The sequence below is a fragment of the Suricata suricatta genome, chromosome 12, assembly GCF_006229205.1.
Source record: "Suricata suricatta isolate VVHF042 chromosome 12, meerkat_22Aug2017_6uvM2_HiC, whole genome shotgun sequence".
In the NCBI taxonomy this organism is placed as follows: Eukaryota; Metazoa; Chordata; class Mammalia; order Carnivora; family Herpestidae; genus Suricata; species Suricata suricatta.
The window spans coordinates 73,800,912-73,819,326 of NC_043711.1; the positions used below are offsets into that span (position 1 = coordinate 73,800,912).

The 18,415-nt window shown below is 39.3% G+C and overlaps 1 protein-coding gene across 1 annotated transcript in view; it reads left to right on the top strand.

Annotated features, from left to right (window-relative positions):
* The first annotated feature begins 1,147 nt into the window (after window positions 1–1,147).
* HAO1 (hydroxyacid oxidase 1) overlaps window positions 1,148–18,415 on the top strand; it is a 48,263-nt gene continuing 30,995 nt past the window's right edge. Inside the window, exons 1-2 of the mRNA XM_029918364.1 lie at window positions 1,148–1,284; window positions 7,984–8,135. Coding sequence (XP_029774224.1) covers window positions 1,148–1,284; window positions 7,984–8,135 — 289 coding nt within the window. The remainder of the gene's footprint in view (window positions 1,285–7,983; window positions 8,136–18,415) is intronic.

An 18,415-nucleotide genomic window follows, 5' to 3' on the forward strand; every position in this document is an offset into this window, starting at 1 on the left:
TTATTTATGCACCAGCTCCCTTGAGTCTTTGACTGAAGACTTGGTGGAGGACTGTCCCTTAAAGCATTGACTCCACAGCACTGTGGTATGCCAAGTGGATTAGAAGAGTAGGGTCCACGTTGAAGAGAACATTCTCGTGCAGAGATAGGCAGTTGGAATTCAGATGCTGAATGGCTGGTGACCAACTTAAAGTGGAGACTCCTGGACTGAAACCCAGATCTGACTGACATCAAAGCCGTTGCTTTCTGAATAATGTCTTACTAATAGAAATCGTCTCCCAGTGTTCCATGATTGAGTGAGATTTTAGACAGAGACTACAAGGTCTTTGAATGGCATTTCCCTACATCTTCCCCAGAGTGAGACAAGACTCTAAGAATTAGCTGTAGGGGCGCCTGGGTGGCTCAGTCTACAGCACATCCAGCTTTTGATTTCAGCTCAGATTGTGATCTTGAGGTTCATGGAACTGAGCCCCACATCAGGCTCTGTGCTGATGGTGTGGAGCCTGCTTCGGATTCTCTCTCTCCCTCTCTGTCTGCCCTTCCCCCACTCAAGTACACACATTCTCTCTCAAAATAAATAAATAAATAAATATTTAAAAAAGAATTAGCTGTTAAATGTGGGTTTAATGTTCTTTGTTAAGGCAAATTTTTATCAGGTGAACTTCATTTTATGTAGAGACCCTATTTTCACAGATGCTCCATTCATTCCACGAGCTCTTTGTCACATGATATGTTCATGGTCTAAGTGTATAAGAAGAATGAGTGGGCAGTCCATCCTGGGTTCTGAGCAAAGAGTGAACACACACATTGGGTAGAAGAAGCAGCCTTAGCCAGAACTGAGCCAAGAGGGGTTCATGCAAGGACACTTCTAAGTCTTTAATTTTTGATACGACAAACAACTAATCCCTTTTTGCGTCTCCCCAGCCCCATGTTCTCATGGCTTAGGTGTGGCTGTTCTTTGGCAGACAGATGTAAGTGAAATTGCAAAATCTAAGTGTATATTTGCTCACTTAACGTAAGCAACAGAGAAATAAATCTGAACTTTGGAAAAAGTCTATTAATAATTGACCAATAGTGGAATTATCAGGACGTAGAAGGCTATGCAAGAAAAAAAATCCCAAATCTTAGGTTTGTGATAACCTGTGAAAATGTTTACCCGCTTAGTTTGTATCAATGATTATGAACAACACGCTAAATCAGTACTTCAGAAGTCTATATATGACTATTACAGGTCTGGGGCAAATGATCAGGAAACGTTGGCTGATAATGTTGCAGCATTTTCCAGGTAAGAAAATTTATTTTTAAATCATGTTTTGGATAATTACAACAAGACATTCTACTAAAATAAGACCTCAGGTTTTAATAGTGATGTGAAATTATCCATCTCGATAGATGCTTAGTAGAGAGGGAAAAATTCTTGGGGCTGTGAGAAATTTTCGGCTATTAAACTGTTTAAAAATATCCCAAGCCTGGGAATCTCAAACCATTGACTGAAAAAGCCAACCCTAATTTTCCTCATGTGGAATTATGTGGATAATTAATTTAACTATGTACAAAAATAGTGATGCCTTCTGAAGACTCTCTTTTCTTCTTCTCTGAGTTTGACAGTGAGGGTCTGTGTGCACGGTGTAGGAAGCAGTTAGCATTGGATGAAAGATAGCCATCTTATCTGGTTGAACCAGATCGGATTGTTGCCTCAGATGTTCCCGGCCTGCTGGCTTTCCGTTATCATTCATTTTGATACTGTTGTCTCAATTTTCACTTTAGTTTTCAATTTGTCTATATAGCATTAATCTTTCAACTTTGCTGTTTCATCCCTGGTCCAAAGTGCTTCACTAACCTCTATTCCCAAATTAGCTTTCCCTTGTCTTTCATATTTCAAAGAATAAGACAGTGGGTTTATGTTTTCTGTTTGTACTAAAAACAAGAAACAAAATAACTTTAAAGGAGCGTTTTCCTCTCAGCAGTTACACATGGTTTATTTGCTAGAGCGGGGGACAAGGGACCTCAAGACACTACACTCTCTCACACCAATCCATCTTACCTTATACCCTTTAGTCAAGCCAGTGAATATTGTGGGTGTTCATTGATGGTGAAAATTAAAGGAAAAAAAGGTAGAATATGTACAGAAGAAAGAATCTACCTTCCTGCCTGGGTTCTTCTGTCTAGAGCAAAATCTCTCAAAAATCACTTTTCTCTGTGTAAATTAGGAAAAATGAGATGCTTCTCACCAAGGAGGTCCCTGGCAAGCAGCACCGGCATACTTCCAGGAGCCCAAGAATGGGGTGAAAAATGGGGCCTCCCCCCAAACTTCTATAAGCCTTGACTTTGTCTCAGATCTTCCCTAGAACCCACATTCTGCAAGAGCCACAGAAGGGCAAAATTTGGCCAAGAGTGGAGGGGCTTAAAATTCTGTATGAGCTTTTTCAATCATTTAACATTTCTGGGCCTCTTCAAAGTTTTCTGTTCCTGGACGATGTCCCTTCCTAGGCCCATAGCAGCTCTGTTCACCAGGTTAAATGGCTTACCTGCTCATACTCTCCTGAAAACAGCACTTTAACCCAAACAGGTCATTTTAACCAAGGAAATTTCAGGCCCTTGACAGGCCTATGGAGTTGGTGTCTCCATGCATTTCTTCTGATCCGTAGTCCGACACGTTATCCACTGCGCCACTGGACCACCCCTCCCATGCATTTCTTATGTCATAATGCTCAGGTGACCACCTATTCCCTCAAACACCCTCTAACCCCGTTCCACTCATGCTACTTACTTAATTAATGGACTCACACTTATTCGGAATCTCTCTGGGCTAAACTCTATACTGCATGCTGAGGATAGAGCAATGAGCCAACATTCCTGTTCACAGGAGCTTACGCTCCAATGGATGCACATGGACCTTTGACCTCCATAATGCTGGTGGGTTGAATTGATGTAAAATGTACCTGAAACAACTGGCCTAGTAGAGGCCGTAAAGAGGGAGTAAAGGGGTGCGGCACATACAGACACCTCTGCATCCTAGAGGTTCTCGGAGCCTTGTCAGACGTAGAAGGCAGTGTTGGCTTCCAAGTTGTGGACTAGAGAAGTGCCTCGTGTCTGTGCGGGTTACCTGGTACTCCAGGAAGTGTTCCCAGCCTGGGCACGCACTCAGCGACTTCACAACAGAGCACAGATCATGAGAACGTTTGTAAGGCCATCCTTTCCGTGAACTTTGATCTTTCCCTTTTGTTCAGCTTGAAAGGTGAAAACCATGGATTAATCAACTTTCTCTGGAGGTTGGCTGATGCTATTTTATGATCAACCGCTGGAGGAGTTTTTGTATCGCAACAAACGTTAGGGGCCACTGCCTACCTAACACTTCATTCTTCTTTTGTTGTGTAACTTTCTGGGTGACCCTTCATTCTTCACCTTGTATCACTGAGCTGATCACGTGGAGCTAAGAATAGATTTTCTGCCACAGTTGTGGTGGCTTTGGGTAGAGGGGATGACGGAAATCAATCTGAACTCTCTCATTCTGATTCAAATGAAGGCTGCAAAACAACCAAACCTCAGATAACCTGTTGTGACACAGTGTCAGGGCATTTTAAAGACGTTTATGAAATGTGTACACATTCCCTCCCATGAGCATAACAAAGGTCATTCTCAGTGACAGCTGTTCTCTCTCTTGCTCAGCTCTGACAGCCACATTTTGGAGTTTTGGGGACATGACTCACTTATGTGACCTAGCAGTTGCTTGTAAACATTTCTAGGATAAGACTTGTGGCTCTAATGTTATTGTGGCTAAAAACTAATAATAAAATAAAATAAGATAAAATATAAAAGGACACATAATGTCAAATAGATGGAACCGTACTGAAGAACAGAATTTCCTTTTGCAAACATTTCGAGAATAGCAGGTGTCAGCTTGCAATATTTCACATGGCCTGACCTGATTTGAGTTAACTTAAAACAAAAACAAAACAAAACAAAAAACCCCTATGTTGTTTCTCTTACACATTAACTCAGTGTGTCCTTCTCAACTGTGGGCTGCGCTTTGTGGCTTCTGGTGAAGTTATCACTGGTGGAAACTTTATTCTACAATTTGGGTGTCTAGAAGTCCTGATGAATTTAGAAAATTAAGCTCCTTTCTTTCCTATTCTGTCACTTATTGACACTGAAAATGGGGTGATTTCCTTTTAAATAACAGATGATACAATGGTACCATTATTTCTTCCCTGCAGTGCCTCACAGGTTGATAGTGATCCAGATAAATGTTTCAAAGATCTCACAATATTAAGAATGAAGAGTAAAAAATAAGACTACAGGTTAACTGGATCTCAATTTCGGCTTAGATCATGATCTCATGGTTTGTGAGTTTGAGCCCCAAACTGCGTGCTGTGCTGACAGTGCAGAGCCTGCTTGGGATCCCTTCTCTCTCTCTCTGCCCCTCCCCTGCTCTCCCTCTCTAAAAAATAAACTTAAAAATATTTTAAAAATAAGATTACAAAAGTTGCGCTGTTTTGTATATATTGTTTTAAATAGTTTAGAGTAAAAAATTAATATGAAGGAATTGGATTGCAATATGATCATCTTACAGGACTTACAAAACATGCCCTAGCTGTGTTCAGTTGATGAGGTTCAGTGACTGTGCAGAGCTTCACAGCTGGGTGAGGAGTGTCTTCCTTCAAACACAGTAACCCATCCTGGGGAGTGTGTACATCACCAGATTTTTTTTTTTTTTTTTGTAAATTAAATGTGAGGCTTTTGCTGGATGTGAATGTGGGTCAAAAGCTCTGTGAAAAGACCCCACCTGTACCTCCTACTTCCTTTACTCAATCAGTTTATTTTCCATCCTTCGAAAGACGTTGATTATTTCGTTGGTTCAATTATTTTGCCCATCTTCATATCCTTTTTCCAAAGTGGAGGTCTCATAAGAGCACAGTCCAAGGTTCTAGTTAGCTACTATTTTATGTAAGGTTGTGGGAAAAAAAAACCGCTTCTTTCCCACTTCTATCCCATCTGGGGTCAGTTGGGACTTGGAAAGCTATTAGAACTGACAAGCTTAGTTGTAATTGTTCTTCAGAAAATATCGAACTATGGAAAACTTTTTAGAGAACGCACACTTCCCATTCCATGATCTTATCTAATTTTGCCTGAAACTTGCATTTTGTGCACTGGTTGGTGGAGTCTCTGTAAGGTCTCTGTAATGTCACGGTCAGAACAGAAAATAGCATGTATGGAAAAGCAAGGACAGTTATTAAAGGGACTGCGCCACCACGTGGACAAGCATAAAGCTACTGTCTGGAGATGGAAAGATTGAGACTTGCCTTCTACATAGGAATCGGACATTTAATAGTGTCCTCTCTGACACACACGCACACACACACGCACACACACACACTCACACACACACTCACACACACGCACACACACACGATGCCCAGCAGCTCTGTGTGTGCTCTTCATAAAAGCTTTCATTGTTTCCTCAGCTCTAAGTAAATATTAATGCCTTCCAAGGCCAGCATGCCAACGGCTGCTATTAAAATAGTTTTCTCTCATTCTCATAATACACTTAGAGATGATTGGTAATAAAAACTCTCTTCAAGGCTTCTGCCTTTCCCCCGTCAAAATGGAGATCAAAGAAGCATGCTGTGAGGGTCAGTTGAAAAGACTTCCAGCAGCAAAGCATGTGGTGTGACAGAAAATAATAACAATTATGATGTTCAAAGGAATTACAGAGAAATCGCACAGTAAAATTTCTTTATTATGCTTTTCAAGGGCTGGATGTTTTTACTTTATTATGTGAGGAAGGGTTAGATTACAGACCCAAAGCAATATGAAGGCAGAATTTTTTCTTCCACTACAGGAAGTAGGCTTCAGTTAAGACCTTGGAGGTTCAATTTATTTTGGTTACTACATTTCTAAATCACACTTTACTATATTAACTAAAATTCTTGATCTCTCTGGAAGCACAATTAAATCTAGGTAATGAAAGGGGAGAGCTGGTTAAGTATGTATGTATGTGTTACATGCATGTTTGTTTCTTAGTGCTCATTAGAAAGAGGCCTATGTTTTCACCAGTTCTAATGAGTTACTAATGAGAAAAATAATCCTGAACAAATAGGACATGTAAATATCGCTGAGAGGAAAGAGAACTTGTTCTCCTGTAAATTTTACTAGTAAAGGTTTTAGGTTCTTGGTTTATTGATAAACAATTTGGTTCCTGGCTTACATAATAAACATATACGTAATATGTTTACTACAATGCAAAAGAGTTGCAGGATCATTTAAGATCATATTCAGGAGTCAAAAATTCTTAAAGCCAAAAGTCCAATTTCTGCCAAAGAACCTTTTAGAAAAAGATGCACAATTAAACTAAATAGACTTATCTTCCCTATCACCATACTTTAGTGGATACTGACTTTCGTTTAAGAATTTTGAAGAAACCACATTATAATTTTATTTTTTAAAGTTTTTTTTAAATCTTTACTTATTTTTGAGAGAGAGAAACTGTACAAGTGGGGGAGGGGCACACACACACACACACACACACACACACACACACACACACACAAGTAGGCTCTAGGCTCTGAGCTGTCAGCACAGAGCCCAACATAGGGCTTGAACTCATGAACCATGAGATCATGACCTGAGCCAACGTCAGATGCTTAACTGACTGAGCCAACTCTGTGCTCTATCACATTATAATTTTAAAAGTAATTACCTGAAGTTACTGTCTGTTATTTTTTTATTTTTTTTATTATTTTTTTTCAAAATGTTTTATTGATTTTTGATACAGAGAGAGACAGAGCATGAGAGGGGGAGGGGCAGAGAGAGAAGGAGGCACAGAACTGGAAGCAGGCTCCAGGCTCTGAGCTAGCTGCCAGCACAGAGCCTGACACGGGGCTCGAACCCGCAAACGTGAGATCTGACCTGAGCTGAAGTCGGAGGCTTAACAGACTGAGCCACCCAGGCGCCCCTGTTATTTTTTTTAAAAAGACAAACTGGACATAACATTTCTTCTTTTTTATTTTTTAATTTTTAAAAATTTTTTATTATTTTTTTTTTTTAGAAAAAGTGAGTGCACGAGCTGGGGAAAGGGGCAGAAGGGAAGAGGGAGAGAGAGAGAGAGAGAGAGAGAGAAACCTAAGCAGACTCCATTCTCAATGAGAAGCCTGACTCGGGGCTCAATCCCACAACCTTGGGATCATGACCAGAGCCAAAATCAAGAGTCGGACACTCAACCAACTGAGCCACCCAGGTTCCTCTCTTCCTAACTTATAATCTAACTTTCGTGTTTTTATATACCATCTTTAAAAAGACTTGGAGGAAGTGAGATGAAAGCTATGTTCACACAAAAGCATTTGCATGAATGTTTACATACAGCAGCTTTATTTATAATTGCTTCAAACTAGAGATGTTTCAAACGTCTCTTAGCTGAGGGATGGGCAAACAGACAGTGGTACTTCCTACAGCGGAATACTATCCATCAACCAAAAGGAACAAATTATAGACGCACATGACAACAGGGATGAATTTCAAATGCACTATGCTAAGTGAAAGAAGTCTGAGTCAAGAGTCTGCATACTTTATGATGCCATTTATATGTTCTTGCAAAGTAAAACTGTATGAACAGAAAAAATTTCAGTGGTTGTTAGGGGGTTGGTAGGAGAGAGAGAATTTCACTGCAAAGGGAAATGGGGACATTTTTCAAGGTGGTGAACTATTCTTGATTGTCTTGACAGTTATACGACTGCATGCATTTGACAAAACCAGACACTTGCACGGGGTAATTCCACCTCACTAAGAACGGTAGCTTGTGAAATTCATTATGATCTTATTGCAAACTTGCCACCTAAACGAGCATTAAAATTGTTTCTTTTCCTTCAATTTTGTAGTTTGCCGGGTGGGAGGAAGACAAGAATATTTGCTCTTTTTAAACTAAAATGTAATGTCAAAGCCTTGGTTATGATTTTACAGTTCTAAAACTCTTTTTTAAAAATTCCAGATGGAAGCTATATCCACGGATGCTCCGAGATGTTGCTGAAATAGACCTGTCGACCTCTGTTTTGGGACAGAGGGTCAGCATGCCGGTATGCGTTGGGGCTACAGCCATGCAGTGCATGGCTCATGTGGATGGCGAGCTCGCAACTGCCCGAGGTAGGAGGAAAGCCCTCACTCCAGAGGACAGTGGAAGACTAACATTTAGTGACTCTTTTCTCTGTATGCATCAAGCAAACACTTCCTGGATATTTTTTACTCTCATAAAAATGAACCTCCTTGACCTGTTTTTGCACCTTCTGCGCCTCTATTTTTTAGCTGTATAACTCTGGGCAAGCTACTCATTGTGTCTCAGTTTTATCAGCTGTAAAATGGGGATAAAAATAGTACCCACCTCCTCAAGTTACTGTCAGGATTAAATGAGCTTGCACATACAAAGTGCTTAAAATAGCGCCTTGCAGAGAGTGGTGGTTCAATAGCTTTTAGTTATATTATGTGATCAGTATCCATATTTCAGAAAATGGAAATCTGAGAAATTGACTTGGCTCACCCAAGGTAGGTAGTGGCAGAGATGGGATTCAACCTCATGGCTACCTTATTTCAAAGCCCTTCTTGCTTCCCCAAACCACGTGATTCTCACAGGGAAAAAGCAAATCCAGTGACCTGGTTGGTTGCATTTTCTGCCGTGGCTTTGGACCATGATTCTGCTTTACGAATGGGTTAGATTCCCAATAGAGCATTTCTAACTGCCTTAGGAGAGAGAGAGAGATGAGAAATTCAAATGCAATGCAAGGAAATTCCTCATTAGGGCTAATTTATTAGCTTTCACTCCCCTAACAACCATGAACATTTGAAAAGGTATGCATAGGGATAAATCTACCCACCCTGCTTCAGAAACTCCTATAAAACTCCTATCTGATTTCTTTTGATACTAAGCAGAGCAGGAACTAATTCAGGCCCAAAGAACAAGAACTAAATGCTATTTTAAAGCATTTTAATTCTAAGTATTACAGATCTTATGGATTTACTTCCCTTTTTGAAATGTCTATCATAGAATTCTGCCAGGGACATCAGCATGACACAGTGAGATTGTGCTGGACAGACTTAGGTTAGAGTCTAGAACGTTTTTTAATTCTAGGACCACCCACAGAGAAGTGGCCTTAAGATCCAGCCATTTGTCTATGGTAATCCTGAGATACGGGCAGAGAGAAGGGGTGGTAGTGGAGGAGAAGAAAACCAATATCTGTCTATTTACAGTTGGGATAATAAACGCCTTTCCAAGTGTGCCATAGACAACAACCATTAAAACAAAAGCCAATAAATCAAAACAAAAAACCAGAAACTTCTATGCTGTCTGTGTGAAAAGCCCCATACTTGAATAATGAAATAACATCTAACACAAAATAGACAGAAAGATGTAAGTGGAAAAAGACAAATAGGAAATTTGTAAATGAACACATGAAAATGGCCAATAAACTTATGAAAGTTTCAATTTTCCTAATTATCAAATATATAAAAATTATAACTGTATGTTTTATTTTCTGAATATCAAATTATCATTCTCAGGTTTTACAGTGTGATGAGGTTGGAAGGAAAATGTGCATTTTCAAATATTGATAAAAATAATGTAAGGTAGAATCATATTTCTAGAAAATTGTTTGATAATTGTTTATCAAAATTTAAAAGTATAAATCTCATGTGATGCTGTAAGGCCTCTTCTAGGAATTCCAAGGAAATAATTATGAGTTTGAAGAATGATATCTCTGCATGCATTCTCCTGCCTTTGTTATTTTTAATAGGAGAAAAGTTAGGGGAACCCCCCCCCAAATATCCCCATAATTGGAGATTGTTTGTAAAAAAAATAGAGTGCATTAAAAATGGAATCAATTTTTTTTAATCATATGAGAGAAAGAGTGTGGTGGTATGTAAAAATGTGGTGTATTTTTTAAAAAGCAGTTACAAACAATAGTCAGACCCTAAAATACATTTATTTTTTAAGACAAAAAATGCAGACTACATTTTACATGTGTTTATTTATGAGTGATGGGATTGCTCCTGACTTAATATTCTTCTTATTTGGGGTCTATACTTATAAAATTTCCTTCAAACTATTTTGTAAGACGGGAACCAGGAAAACTAAGTGAAAGATGGAGGAGGGACCAGGAAGAGACTAGAAGTTAAGGAGAGGAAGTAAAAGAAGGCAACAAGCACAGCTCACTTGGTGAAAACAACAACACCCGGTGGCTCTTAACCACCATGTGCTGCTTTTAATTTCCATAAAATCTCATACAATGTCATGAGAAGAAACTCATTTGTGTGTGTGTGTGTGTGTGTGTGTTGTGTGTGTATGCATGTCCATATCAAATACGTGATATTTGACAGGCGTCTCTGTGTTCGTTCTGTGGGTAAAGAGGTAGAGCTCCAGAGAAAGCACTTTCTTTACTAAGAAATGACGGGACTTACTCTCCACCTCCCTTCTGCTGGTTCTAAGATCAGTTCTCCTTAGTTTGGGTGGGGCTGGGATGAAAAGAAAAATGAGAAGAAAGCTAACTTAGAAACTATGATTTGATGGCCTAGATAGGACTATTTTGAACAACATTATTTCCTCCCAGCACTAACTATGAGGTATTATTAAATACCAGTTGAGATATTCCTTTAGATTAATTTACCAAACACAATACAATTACCATGTTCCAGGCACTACCCTAAATACCTTACGAGTTTATAGCAGCACTATCAGCAATAGGCAAATTATGGAAAGGGCCAAATCCCATTGACTGAGAAATGGATAAAGAAGATGTGGTTCATATATACAATGGAATATTACTTGGTGATCAAAAAGAATGAAATCTTGCCATTTGCAACAACATGGATGGAACTAGAGTATATTATGCTAAGCTAAATAAGTCAGTCAGAGAAAGGTAAATAAATTATTTAGCTCATGTAAAGTTTTAGAAACAAGACACATGAACAAATATTAAAGAATCCATCCTCAGAGCAGCGCAAGGAAGGAGTACTATATTAAGCCAATTTTACACATGGGAAACTGAGGCACCCAGCAGATGAGTAACTTGCCCAGGATTACACAACTCATAAATGATAGAAACAGGATTCAGACCTAGACAGTCTGGTCCCAGAATCGTGGCTCTTAACCACCATGTGCTGCTTTTAATTTCCATAAAATCTCATACAATGTCATGAGAAGAAACTCATTTGTCTGTCAATTACAATCCCCTAGAAGTAACTGATTTATCGCTTTAGGCTCGTGCAAAGCAGGCCCTCCCAGGAGAGTGAGACACATGACAGACATTGGGAGAGGGTAGAACAGTATGACCCAAGGGGATGGGGTGACACTGAGGACACAGAGAAACCAGAAATGACATGTTACACACAATGCCCTCGAGAATCTAAGACCCTGGATCAGTTTCCTGTGAGGGTAGTGATAACAGTTTACATCTAGATTTGTAGTAGAAATCTCAGGATCCCATCACTCCTAAGGTTCTCTTCTATGGTTCAATTACCATCCATGGATTGATGGTTTATGTAATATTTAAATTAACCCCGGGGGCGCCTGGGTGCTCAGTTGGTTAAATGTCAAACTACAGCTTAGGTCATGATCTCACGGTTCATGAGTTCCAGCCCCGTGTAGGGCTCTGCGCTGACACCTCAGAGCCTGGAGCCTGTTTCAGATTCTGTGTCTCCCTCTCTCTCTGCCCCTCCCCTGCTTGTGCTCTCTGTCAGAAATAAGTAAATAAACTTTAAAAAAAGCTTAAAAATTTAAAAATAAAAATATATCCTTAAATTAACCCTGAAAGATGATGGTAATCGGCCCATCACCAAGAGCCCTCCTTGGTTGGTACGTTTGGGTTGTGAGATGGACAGGTTACTTGGAAGGAAAGAAAGTATGTGCATCTGGAGCAGGTGCCGTTGGTCTCAGGATGTATCCCCTTGCTACATTTCTGTCAGAACTTGCCACTTTTTGTCTGTGTTTTCTCTGCCAACAGGAGCTGATGGATAGGTGAGTGAGGGGTTACCTGCCCAATAACACACCCTTCCTTGACTGTCTTCCCAACCCTCTTTTCACTTTCCTACTTCTTCAACTCTTATTCCCAAATAAAAGACTTGCACTCATATCTTTGCCTCATTGTTGGCTTCTGGAAGAGTGCAGATCAAGGTGAGAGCCATTCGAATCCCCAGAGAACAACCAGGCTTGAATAATTAGAATGGACATCCAGAAAGTTCTCAAAGCTACCACAGTACCACAATCTTGCCTTCTCCATTGGCTCTTCAGACTTCACAGAACCTTGCTACAAGGGTCTTTTGGGCTTTCTTGTCACCACTGTGAAACACATCCCCGAGATGAACTGCGCCCGAGAACAAGGCTCTATTTCCTTACACAGCTTGTGGGTGCACGGTGACCAATGGAGTTATTCTTTCTTCTTTTTCAAAACGGCAGCGAATACAAAGTTGCCAAATAAAGTGCAGGGAGCCAGTTGCATTGGAATGTCAGATAAAAAATGAATCATTTGTAACTGGGTTTCAATGTTCATTTGCTGTATCTGGTAACCTTAGTTGAATAAGAGCTCTTACTTCTAGGGGTCCTTTGAAAATTACATGAGAATGCTAGGAAATGCTTCCCCAAATGGGGTGCACTTCTTATTTGCCTTTCAGAGTTCCCAAAATTTCTTCCACATATTAAAAATCTCACTTTCAGAAAAGTATACACACTCCTGGGGTGCCTGGGGGGCTCAGTCGGTTAAGCATCCAACTCCTGATTTTGGCTCAGGTCCTGATCTCACAGTTTATGAGTTTGAGCCCCACGTTGGGCTCTGCCCTGACAGCATGGAGCCTGCTTGGGATTCTGTCTCCCTCTCTCTCTGCCCCTTCCCTGCTTGCTCTCTCTCTCTCTCTCAAAATAAAAATTTTATAAAAACTTAAAAAAAAAAGAAAAGTATATTCCATTTACACTTTAGTGGGAGTAAAAGTCATTCTTTTTACTTTGCTAAGATATTTTTATTTTAAGTTTTATGCAGGAACCTCAGAAATGACTTTAAGGGTCAGATTGGTAACATAAATACCCAAAGAGGGATGAAGTTAGGAAAACAACAATGCAGGCTCGATGGTGGAGACTAGCAAACCCGAGACTGCAGGTTCCGTAGAGAGGGGCAGCCACATTTTAGTGTCGGCTAACTGCTGTCTCAAGGGGTTGAGGATGTGGGGTTGCCAAATCTTCAAAAATTTTAAGAGAATCCAGAAACCTTGATTTTTATGTGTAATCTCCTGGTTTTAAATGTTGGTGAATAAATCAAAAATTCTCTAAAACACTATTTGGGGCAACAATGTGTGGGCCAAAGCAAATACTTTTGTGGGCTACAACTGTCCCCTGGGCTGTCAGTCTGGGACATCTGATTTATGTGGAAACTCACCACTAACTAGTTTCACTTCTGTGGCAGGTCGTTTCCACTCTCTAGGAGGATTACGTTTCCTCACTGATAAAGTCAGCTGCTTAAGCAAGATCCTGGTTTTCTTAGCATGTCCCAAGGAGATCAGGATTGTTCCCTAGAGTCTTGGGGAAGTGAGGTGTGTCACTGAGCACAGAGCTACTTGTGTTGGATGTTGGGGTTCGAAAAGACAGAGTTTTTTTTTTTTTTAAAGAAAAAGTTCTGCTGTGAAGGCAAGAATGAAGACAAAATCTCTACAATGAGAAAACTCAAAAACCCAAACCAGAAAATCCCTAACAGAAAGATGATCTTTACCATTTTTTTCAGGATATAAATGAATGGTTCTGTCACCATTTAAGATTTCATGAAGTAGAGAAACCATTCAAGGTAGAGAACTGCTCTTCTGAAATCCCACCCTCTTTCTCCTTTGTCCTGTGCCAGCTCTGGAGAGTGTAGACAGTGGAGTGATCATTTCTATGTGTTTGCTTTCCATTTCTCATAGCTGCATTCTTGGGAGAGAGCAAAGCAAGCAGACATATTTATTTATGGATCTTGCTGAAAGCCAAATAGATGTTTAATAAATGCCACACAAATGAACTGTTGTGAAAAATGATGGTAGCCAACATTTACTTGGCAATTCGTGTATGCCAGGAAATTTGCATTTATTAATTCTTCTATGTCTTACCCATCTTAAAGCATGAGTCCCAAACTCTAAAGATCTTCTCTTTTTTAAATGTTTATTTATTTATTTTGAGAGAGAGAAATAGCAGGCAAGGGAGGGGCCGAGAGACAGGGAGACGGAATCCCATGCAGGCTCCACACTGTTAGCACAGAGCCCAATTTGGGGCTCAAACTCACCCACAGTGAGATCATGACCTGAGCTGAAATCAAGAGTCAGACAGATGCTTAACTGACTGAGCCACCCAGGAGTCACAACACCCTAAGGATCTCTTTCCTATTCCTGTGGTTGTGGAAACTGCGGGGTTGCAGACATTAAATATCTTGTTCAAGTTTATTAGTCACTTTAGCAATGCTGTTTTATAAGATCCTGGTCAGTGACTGATATTTCCAGGTATCATTGACTACAGCAAGAAGCCTAAGGCAAACTTCACATTATAGTCTTGGAATATTAACTGAAAATATTCTATGTTGTTACAGTTTTATCCTTTTAGTTTTGAGAGGATGGAATAAGCCACCGAATATGAAACTCATTAGGAAATACGAGCCTTGAGCAAAACTCAGGAGCATATATAAAGGGGCTTGAATTTTAAACAAAAAATAAAACTTTTGAAAGTCTTTTAAGATGGAAGGAAATTGAGAAGCATTGAGTTGAGAGCTGTTTGTCATGCACTGTGTTATGAATAAGGGATTTATTGCAACAGATGATTTAGTTAACATTTTAATAATTGACAATGGTTATAATATTTAAGGAGCCACATAAATACTTCTACTTATAAACAGCGCATCCATTTGAAACCCTATTAGATTGGCTTTTGATTTACATTTTATTCCTTTTATAAGCTTAAGGGATGATTACAGAATCATTTCTACAAATACTTAAAGTAGTGAAGGAACTATCAATATAAACATAAATGCTTATTAATATAAAACAGGTAGTCTCATTAGGTGAAATTTCCATTTTGCAAGAGAAGTAAAGTGTCTTTGAGTTCTCACAGAACAAATTAATAAAATGCTTACTATACCTCAGAGGTTTTTAGGACATTATCATAGAAATCTCTCTGGTTTTATGCACAGTGCTTGTAGTGAAATTTTATTTCAGCTTCCATGGAACTACATTAGCTCTTTTGCTTCATTTAAACATGAGAAATCAAGAGGAAGGAGGAGATTGAGTACTAATTCATCCGTTTGCTTCTGACTGTTATATGCACAAGTGCCACATGAGGGAGTGCCAGGACCTCAAATAGAGAAAAATCAAACCCACCTAAGGCGGTCTACGAATGCTCAGCATATTAGCAAATTCTTAGTAAACTCTCAAAAAAAAAAAAATTCTAAAAGAAATTCCTGCCCCTGGATGCAATTAGAGGCTACCACACAGGATTTGATAGGCTGTAAAACCATTAAATCTAAACACTTTCTTTTTGAGCCTAAAAGGCCGGAACATTCCAAAGTGAAGTTTGGGAACTCAGCTAGAACTTGACCACCTATTAAGATGCAGGTGGGAGAAATTGCAGAGTAACACAAAGAGCCACACAGACCCCGAAGAACTGAATCAGGATGTAGGTGAGACCTTTCGCTGTTGAATTTTCTGGATTTTCCGAGATTAAGTGATCGACTTTGACATTGAGTGAAAGACCATTCAGCAAGAAAAATTGTCATTTCCTTTGCTCCAGACCCAAATGATGTATTTTTGAAAGCTTTATTGATTTATATATTTATGTGTTGTACTAGGTGACCGAGTAGATATACATTTCAGCACACCTATGAGGAAAATATCCCCATTATTCTCAATTTTACCTAAATCCAGGAAAGCATGAGATTTGCTTTATGAATTTTTTTCTAAAGTGAGTGCCTTTTCTGCACCAGATGCTGGACCACCATTAATCCTCACAATAGACCTGTCATGTAAGTATCATTTATCATTCCCCTCATCTGACAGTGGAGGAGACGGACGCCCTTAACCAAAGTCTAGGGCTGGTCCATGATCAAGATGGGGCTTGAACTGAGATCTGTTTCCCTCTAGAGTCTGATCGAGTTATTTGTCTTAATCCATTAACAAAACTAAGGAGGAATAAGAGAAAGGACAGTTCACTAGAACTTTGTCCAAATTATATCACTAAACATTTGGAAGAGAATACCTTTTTGCTTCATTGTAGTAAAAATAAATCAATTCTCACCTTTCCTTTCAACCTATTTCAGCTCAATTTTATGTTTCAGACATTCTTTTCTCACAATCAAAATTCAGTGGACATGCTCATTCTGCACAGTACGTAAGCATACACACATACACATATACATATATACATACACATATATTAAAAGATTGTGGACCTTCTTTACATATATGCATAGATACACAAAATATATAAAATATATATATGCATAGATATATCGACATTTTATATCTAAAAATTTTCCAAGAAATGATAGATTCAGTTTTGAAACCACTTTGCAGTAAGAACAAATTCATCAATCAAAAACAGCTCGTAAAAAACTAGCCTCTGACTACATTGAAGACCAACATCAAGTGGTATGATTACTAGTATCTTGCACCAGAATTTAAGCTATCAAGCAGCTTTCTTGAGAGCATGAGATTGCTTCTTCTCAAATTATAAGTATGCCTGATGACATTAAAATATGACAGCCAGAAGTCAGAGGCTCACATGTATGAACCAACACCAAGGTTGTTATACTGAAGGAGGTTGATTGAGGTCAAGTGCAGGCTTGATCTTCCTTGAAACCGTCATAAAAGACATCTCACTATGGCGTGGTCTCCATGTGATCTTCCAGGTATATGCTAGCACCTGACAACTTAATAAAATGACAGAATAATAACCTGGGGATCATTACAGTAAAGCTAATGTTTTAGTCTAATGCAGAGTTCTGCCCCAGAGACACAATGGAAGAAAGAAATAAAGGGAACAGATGTCATTGGGACTAGTTGTTTCTTGGAAATCTTTCCGTACAGACAAAAAGAGCCCTCAAAGTTAGTGACAGTATGGTCACTCAAGGTTAAACTGCTCCAGATTCAGACAATGGACCATCTTAAAAGCATTGGAAAGATGAAATCTGGTTTCCTGGCCTTTCTTGGCAGTGTTGCAATTGCTTAAATTCCCTAAATCATAAACTAAGATTTACTTGACCACTTCTAAGTATTTCACGCATAATTATAGTGGAAGTTTCAAAACATTTTTCTAAGTAATCTCAATAGTAATTTTAGATGTGGAGACAATAAATAATTTTCACTCAATCTTTAACAGATCTGTAAAGGGCAGTTCCTGTATGTAGAAAGGCAGGCACACCCAGTGGATGTTAGGGTGCACATTTGTGCAAACACCTTAGTGTGTAAGACTCTGAGTTTTGAACCACAGGACTGCTTGGTACTTTGTCATTGCATATTTTTCCCATTGCACAATGGCTTCCTGTGCAGAGGACAGAATGCGTTTTCTCAACATTTTCAGCACAGCTGTCTTGGTGACTAAGTTTTGCAGGAGCTTTTTAATCAAGTGCACCTAAAAATAACCTAAGACACTTTAATCCTTTAAACACACAATTTTGGAAACATAACTCACCTTTCCCATAAAAGGGAGCTATTTTCAAAGAAATAATTTGGACCCAAGGTAGCACATTTCTTAACCAGTCTGCTCTAATCTGGAAATAGGATTTGATCCACATGAATTAATGTTTCAAATAATAGACATTTACTGCCATTGATAACTAATAGTTTATAATTGCTTCTGTTGTGGTAGTGGTGGTGGTAACTGTGGATGAGTGTCATCCTCAAAAGTATTCTAATTTTCCTCCCTGTCAAGTCTAGCATGATAAGCTTTAGTTTTACTTGGTGATTCAACATCTTATCTATATGTGTAAGATTGTTGGACAAGACATTAAACATTTGGAAGCTATCTTATAATTGGTCAACTATCTCAGCTTTCAGTAACTTCCCTCTCCTCATCTTCTGAAATTTTATTTTTATTTTGTGGTTTATGTTTGTTTCTAACCTAACAGGTAGGTGGCTGGGAAAGTCTTAGATAAGCAAGGTTCTAAAATATGTCTGATAATGGGACACCTGGGTGGCTCAATTGGTTGAGCATCAACTCTTGATTTTGGCTCAGGTCATGATCCAAGGGTTGTGGTATGGAGCCCCAAGTTGGGCTCCATGCTGAGTGTTGGGTCTGCTTAAGATTCTCTCTCTCTCTCTCTCTCTCTCTCTCTCTCTCTCTCTCTCTCTCTCTCTCTCTCCATCCCTCCCCCTGTACCTCTCCTCTGCCTGAGTGCTCTTATGCTCTTGCTCCCTCTCTCGCTTTTGCTCCATATATA